Source organism: Halictus rubicundus, chromosome 16, assembly GCF_050948215.1.
Source record: "Halictus rubicundus isolate RS-2024b chromosome 16, iyHalRubi1_principal, whole genome shotgun sequence".
Lineage (NCBI taxonomy): Eukaryota > Metazoa > Arthropoda > Insecta > Hymenoptera > Halictidae > Halictus > Halictus rubicundus.
Genome location: NC_135164.1, coordinates 9,577,809 through 9,585,124, shown reverse-complemented (window position 1 = coordinate 9,585,124; position 7,316 = coordinate 9,577,809). Strand labels below are relative to the sequence as shown.

Genomic DNA, 7,316 nt, shown 5'->3' with positions numbered 1-7,316 from the left:
AACAATGGTGTTTTCGGCGCTCGCTTATAATAAAAGTGTGGTAACGCTTAATCATAGTTTGGCATCGGTGTTCTTTGGTTTTTTATTGCACGTGGATTTGGTTGACGTCGTTTCGGTTTTAATCCTCGACGGAATACAAAATTCATCGAAAGGAGACGCAAATAAAATATTTTCCACTCGAGTATGTAGTCTAAATTATCGGGAACGATACTAGTGGATTCAGAGCTTTGGAGGAACAGTGTCGAAACAAGATTTTGATGATTTCACGCGACTCCAGAACCGAGAATAAATAAATACTTCGTCCACCGATGCCGCTCGACTCTCAGATTACATTTTATACAGTTATTTACACGCTAATTTACACGATCCTCTTCCTAGATTACGATAATGTTTATAGGTAACTTCATAGTTAATGGCGCTACGTCGAATAATCGGAAACCGTGCTCTTCAAGTCGTTATTTTCAAGTGGCTGCGCGCGATCGCGATCAAAGACCATTAACGCTAGATCCACGGAGCACTCTGACTATTTTTACATTGCGAGTTTTATCAAAACATATATCTAAAGAAACGTGAATAATTTCCCAAGAATGCATCTTTACAATCTGAAATACTCCCAAATCCTCGTATTATCAATGGCCTTCGTAGTTCTAGTGCCAATAGAAGGTCGCGGTTGCTATGCGGATAGGAGTCGGGCTTGTTAATATAAAAGATGTAACTTCGAGAGCTTATCGATACGTTAATCGTTTTTGAATTTTCGGCGACTGCGAAGGAACGGTGTAGAGCGGTTGTGCGAATCGACTAGCGTACACGAACAACTAACGCGATTTTTAAACAATTCTCTTTAAAAACGAAGACAATCTATCCATAAATATTCCAATAAATTTCCAGCAGTCGATGCCTCGGGCCAAGTGCGCACTGACAATGCTCGGTCCCGCGATCAATCCTTTACCGTAGCTCAATTAACCGATACAAAAGAGACAACGAATTGCCAGTGTGCGCCCAACAAAATGGCGTCTAAAACAATCTCGAAGCCTGGTAACAAATAATAATATCCTCGTCCAGGATAACAGTGTTCAACGCGAACGTTACGTTTCTATAACCAACGGATGCTTATGGGTTTTGATATGTTCGACGGTAATGAATTGTGACGACGTCTTGCTCTGCTAAAACATTTTTTAAAAGATACTCGACCGTGTATCAGGTTACGAAAAAGTATACCGTCGCATTTGGTTACCGAAACGTAAGGACGATAGCGAAAATTTGTCGGACAGTGTGACTACAACGAAGGGAGAAACGCCGTTAATTGGACTAGGTTAACGCGACCGGATCGAAACAGAAAGAATAGAGGACACAGGTGCGTGCCTCGAACAGGACGAATATCGATCGTCGAGCTGGTGTTTCGACGGCGGTACAAGGGAAGAGAACGAACCCCGGTCGATCCCCGAAATCCGGTAAAATGTCACCGGTTCACTTCTCGTCGGTGATTTTCGAGAGCTGGCTGGGATCGAGGTCCGGCGCGATAGTGTTTTGCACCTGAATATGAGCGGAGTGAAGGGGAGGACAGAGCAGGGGATGATAGGGGAGGCAGTAGTACGGGAAACCGCCGAGCGCTTTGTTCGCCGGATGAATTTGCGGGCCCGACATTTGCCCGGGAAGTTGCCCGGAACCACGAAGTGGCAATCCCCTCAAATGCTCGTCCGGGTGCACGAGGACGCGCACCGCCACGCGCCTCGCGTTTCCGGAATTAACCAGCGCGCCCAGCTCCTGCTGCTGTCGCCTCTTGGTCTTGTATCTGCAACCGACACCCCTCCGATTAGTACAATTTATCCTGCTAATCGTCCCCGAAACGCTAAACGCCGCTCCCGTTCCCTTAAATTTATTTCCCACCAGTCTCTCGTTCTGATCTTCACAAAAATGTCTCTCCCATCTATCGAGCATTCTCAAAAACACATGCCAGACTATAATATTCGACCCCCTGATATCAAAACTGTTCGAAGAGCGACCGGCTTTGGCATTTAGAGATCTGTCGCACGGCTTACCGTCTATTTTGGAACCAGATCTTGACTTGAGTCTCCGTCAGCTTCAATCCGCGGGCAAGATCTGCCCTTTCCGGGCCCGACAAATATTTCTGCGCGGCGAATCTTCTCTCGAGCTCGTAAACCTGGGCGTGGGAGAACGCGGCCCTGCTGCGTTTCTTTCTGCTTTGGAGGTTTTGCCCGTGACTCTGTGCCTCGTACATGTCCTCCTCCGTGTCCTCTGGAAATCCCATGAAAATCCACCGAAAATCAGTGCACGAAACCCCATAACCCACGTGATGCGTAGATCTAGGAACTATGTCTGCGTGTCTTGAGCTAGCAATTACCCTCGACGCGGTTCGTGTTCTTTTCGAATTCCAGCGGCCAGAAGCCGAAATCGGTTTACAAATTGGCTGATAGCGTAGTTAGAAGCGTCCGCTCGGTAGCGTAGTCGCGAAGAGGAGCCAAAGATCGTGGTTTTCGAAATTCCCGAGCAAACAAACGGGCGGATCGGGAGCCGATGATCTACCGCGACCGTAAATCAAACGTTTTAGGCTGGCATCGAGGGAGAGGGATGCTGCCGGAGGTGGACCAACGAGCGAGCAACCATCCTCGGACAGCCATAGAAGCGGCAAACGCTTCAAGAGAGACGGAGAGAGAGTGTGAGAGAGCCAGAGAGAAAGAGAGTTCCGGCTGCGTTTGATGTCTCGTTCAAACATTAACACGTGCACTCGCTACTCCGACATGTTTACGCTCCTGTTCCACGGTAATTCTCCTCTCTAAGTTTAACCGGTCGCACCGGAGTGCAATCGCGCTCCCATCCGTCCTAAAATTCTACTTGCAAACCCCGTGTCTGCGACTTTGTCTCGTCTCCCCTTCTCCGACGTCTGGGAATCAATTGGATCATGCATCGGGCTCGGTATCGTCGCCTGGGAATGCTCTCAGCTTCCTATTTTTCAGCGATTGCATCTGAGGGACCAAATCAAAGCTTGGAGGATTCTAATATTCAATTGTGCCGAGATCGGTCTTGACTCGATTAATTTTAGAGCTATGTACTTTCCAAATTGATAATTGAACCCGAAACTACGTCAGGGCCAACGCGAATAGCGTCAGAAATTGCTGTGATGTTTCTTTTTTCTTTAGATTTAGGAGCTACCCCCGAGTTTACAGTGGGAGTAGATGAGTCGAGCCGCGAGAAAAAGAAAAGGCGAGTTTCAGAGATCTCCTCGGCTGAGATCATAATTATTTCGTCCGTGATCCTGCGTCAATGTTTATCGGCAGCGGCCGATGGGGGGACTCGAAGCATTTAGAGAGATCTATATTTGATCACTTTCGACGTCAACTCCATGCCATCCCGTCGGGCTAATGCGTCCCTCCTCTGACGCTCGTCAAACAACCTACGCGTCCTACATCGAGAGTGTTCGAGAGGAGCAAGTGCCGTTTGCTCTCACTCCGATTACACCGAGATGACCCTTCGTACCTTCTGAAGCCTCCTCGATTCTCAAATAAATTGATATGGGCCTTAACCACTGGCCGAACCAAACGAATGAAATATTATCGTTGCTGGGGGTAGTCGAGCCCGGCTCCTCGTTCAACCCTCTGCTCCAGGAAAGTATAATAATCCCAGGGTACACGCATCCATTGACAACACCGGTGTAATAGAAAAATTCTGCCGAATTTATAGTGACAGAGAATTTTTAATCCGTTCGTTAACACCGAGGCGAATTGATTAAAAGGAACTCGTCGATGCCACCGATAGCATTAGAAGACGCTAGGTTCGAAAATCGAAGTATGAAGTGTAAGTGACCGAAGATTAATGGCAACAGGAAACATCGGGGTTCTAGCGGAGCCTTGATTACCGCTGTCCATTACCGTATTAAGTGATATTCTGAACTGGCAAAGGGGGTTCGTAGTTCGGCGAACGATTCTTGAAACGGTGCCAGCTCGTGCTCGTGTCTATCCACCCCCGCGTCGTGAAAAAGAAACCGAAGAATCGCCGAGGAAACAATTGAAGCCTCTGGGGAGCGTTAATTGCGGGTTCGCTTGAACCCTCTCGCGCATCAGGACGAGTATATTTAAATGAATTGCAAGATTGCGACCGCGAACGCGACAAAGTACGTGAATACACTAAAAGTTGTAGAGGGTATCGTTGGGTCATCGTCGGAAAGAAATTCCCAAAATTAATTTGACCGGTTTGTTTATGCGTCCCGGCTTTTAACCGTGAACTTCCCGGCGACCGTCGCGAATCGATCGAGCCCGAACCGACCGAGGGAAAAAAAAGCGATTCCACGGAATCGGTCGCCGGGCGCAACCTTGATCCAAATCTGTTTTTGCTTCCGATCCGTGGATCCTCGGCCGGCTCGAGACAGTGCGCAACAGTGTGGCCCCGGGGATCGGACAAGTGCAAGAAGTAGAGTGCCGGCCACTTGTGACGTCTGCCGGGTCGAGCACCACTTATGCTACTAAAATTACATTCGATCACGTTATCTGCGCTCGGGTTAACTGGAAAAAAAACCCTTGAAAAGCTCGCCTGTTACAGGGATACCGGGGCTAAATGATCTCTTAAGCGTACATCCTCGTGGCAGACACACGATCTCCGAGAAGGGAGGCTGTCTCGACCGGCAGAGGCTACCTAAGTGGCCTGGTCACTCGCCTAACCTCGTCGAGTTTTCGTTAATCCACCTTCCATTAGCTCCTCTGAATTTTCCGATGTCACGATCTGGTTCTAACATCATTCTTTGATCGAGCTAGAATCTCCTAAAGTATCCGAAAATTTCCTGAGCAGCGTGCAAAAGAGTTGAAGATGCAAACTAGACGTTACTCATCGTCCGAGAATAGTAGCACCATAATCGACTAGTTCCACGATACGAGAAAAATTCAACTAAGTGGTAGATTGTCACGTACGAGTGGCGAATTATTGCTCATTGTCGACGCGATAAGAAGCTAAACAATCTTGCCACGGTAAACACTTCACCTGCCTTCTTCCCTCGAGAACGTCTTCGCTCTAAGCAATAATGGATCGTTATCTGCTAGCCTTGATCTAATCGTGACCGCTGTAACGTCATCTCGCCGCCGGTAATCGAGAAGATATCGCGGAAAGGAGGATTCTTTCTCTCTCCCGATAAGGAATTGTGATCTGCTCGCCGATGCAATTTGCACTCCGAAAGAAAGTTATCCGACGACAATCGAATCGAGTGTTTCACTCTGCACCGAACTTTTTAGCAAGTTTACTAAATAGAAATAAGTGGCAAGAATTGTTCCGAATTCTGGTAAAATAATTTTTAGTGTCGCCTGAAAATCGCTATAACTATTACGCTTCAGAACATGCTGGACGTGTTAGAAGTAAGTCGCTCACCCAGGTATTTGTTCTTGCTCATGTCGAGCGCCTCGTCCTGTTGCCTCTGAGAAGGTTCCCTCGTGTCCTTCACCGGCTGATAAGCGGCCATGTTGCCCAGGGTCTCAAGGTGCTTGAAGGTGCCTTGTGCCAGGTGGGGGATGCTGCCGAAGTTGGAGATGTTCGCGTGGACGAGGTTCCTCGTGAGGATGTCCAGCTCCCTGGCCACGGATAAATCAGGCGAGGGTAGCCTGGAGAATCTCGCCAGCTGGCTCTGATCCTGATCGGAGTGTCCTTCTCTGTGCTCGTTCTCCAAGCACTCGTACTCCCTGTGTTTCTTCGCGAAGGGAGGTTGCGCGTCCTCCAGGTCGGGGGATCGTGGCTCGTGGCTGGAGCAGGAGGTTCTCCTGCTGAGGATGTCCGCGATGCTGAAGGGGGTCAGCTGAGAGGGTCTCGGCGAGGCCTCGCTGCGCTTGTCGTCGTCCATGGTCTCCTCTCTGCTCGACATGTCTTCTAGAAATTCTTTCTCGTACGGTTGCGGCACAGTCTCTAAATCACTTTCGAGGTTTCACAGCTCGAGCACCGAGCCCTCCATTGTTTCAGCAGCCGGGGTATATCCTCCGCAACGGTGGACAGCCGCGGTTTCTCAGCAACATCCTTAGGAACTCTTTCGATCACTGTTTCATTAGACTTTCCCGTTTAATCCTTGAGCACGAGGGAGGAAACAGTTTAGGACTCGCGGCCTAGCGAACCACCACGTTCTGTCGAAGCCACCGCGCGACTGACTCGCGTCTGAAACTTCCGCGTCCGCGTAATCTGCCCGGCAGAATCACGAGGGAGAGAGAGAGAGATAGAGAGAGCGAGGGAGAGTGTGTGTACACCGGCTCCTCCGTTCGCCGACGTATTTATTAATTGTCGTATCCGCGAGCACTCGAGAGAGAGGTTCGCACACCCTTCCGCGACGAGTGTGCTTCGGTCAAGTGTGCTTGTCGCGCGCGCGGACGACTTATTTTTCGAATTAGTCCGCGGGCCACTTGAACCGGGGCTTCCTTCGCCCCCACCCCCATCCCACGCACTCACTATCTTCCCCTACTATACCGAACACCCCCACCAATCATCCCTCCCTGTCACGGTCTTCCTCCACCACGCGACACACGCTTTTTACGAGCCTCTTCGCTCGCCCCTTCGACCCTCTCGCTTCGTCTACCGAGACGAGAAACCTTCAATGAACCAGCCTGATCATTCTCTCTTTCATTTTGACCTGACCATCGTTAACCAACAGTACAAAAAATTCTATTTCTTAGCAAGAGATTGCGCGGTATGTTGTGGAACACCCCCGACGAATTTTAAGTAATTTTGTATTGGAGTAAAACGTGTCTACACGACAATTTCCTAATTGCAATGTGTCTGTCTATCTTCCACGTTAGCATAACGTACGGTTTTTCATTTCGTCCCCTGTGTTTCTCACCTCTTTTCTGCTTCTCGAATCGAGATTTTGAGAGGAAGGAGGGTTTCCTCGAAAGTTGAAGATTTTGGTCGAGAGACGTTTGTCATCGAAGAATTCGAGTTTCGCGGGCCGCGGCGTAGGTGGAGCTTCCACGTGAGATTCAGGTTGGAGGCGCGACGCCCGGCGACGCTCCCGTCAGGACGCAAGCCTCGCCCTACGACCAATCGACGTCTATTCCCGCGACACCGCTTTTCCGACCGAGCCAATCGACGGTTCTACGAAGCCTTCAGCTCGTCGGGATGACGGCCGACGGTTCCGCGGAGTGGGATCTTTCGGCGGATTTTTTTCAGGGTCGTCGGGAGCGCGCGGAGGGGTTGCCGTCGGCGAAGGAGCAACAAGACGTCTTTCAGGTATCGCGTGTGACAAGCCGTTCTCTCGAGGGTGTGCTACTTCGATCAAGTATTTGCTCGCGAGCAAATTCTGATAGGGTTTCGGGACTGGAAGGGTTCACGCGATTCTC

At 49.7% G+C, this 7,316-nt stretch overlaps 1 protein-coding gene across 1 annotated transcript; it reads right to left on the bottom strand.

The window, feature by feature from the left end:
- Positions 1 to 1,087: 1,087 nt before the first annotated feature.
- Positions 1,088 to 6,198, bottom strand: LOC143361984 (uncharacterized). Its single transcript, XM_076801746.1, has 3 exons — positions 5,371 to 6,198; positions 2,040 to 2,256; positions 1,088 to 1,792 (listed from the first exon to the last, which is right to left on the bottom strand). Exons 1-3 carry the CDS (start codon positions 5,855 to 5,857, stop codon positions 1,468 to 1,470), a joined length of 1,029 nt encoding a protein of 342 aa, XP_076657861.1. The 5' UTR covers positions 5,858 to 6,198; the 3' UTR covers positions 1,088 to 1,467.
- Positions 6,199 to 7,316: the final 1,118 nt, after the last annotated feature.

Coding starts and splice junctions, on each gene's coding strand:
- LOC143361984 (XM_076801746.1), bottom strand. CDS start 5,857: ATGTCGAGCAGAGAGGAGACCATGGACGACGACAAGCGCAGCGAGGCC. Junction 2,257..5,370: donor GAGCAAGAACAAATACCTGG/GTGAGCGACTTA, acceptor TGGGATTTCCAG/AGGACACGGAGGAGGACATG. Junction 1,793..2,039: donor ATCTGGTTCCAAAATAGACG/GTAAGCCGTGCG, acceptor TGTCGGTTGCAG/ATACAAGACCAAGAGGCGAC.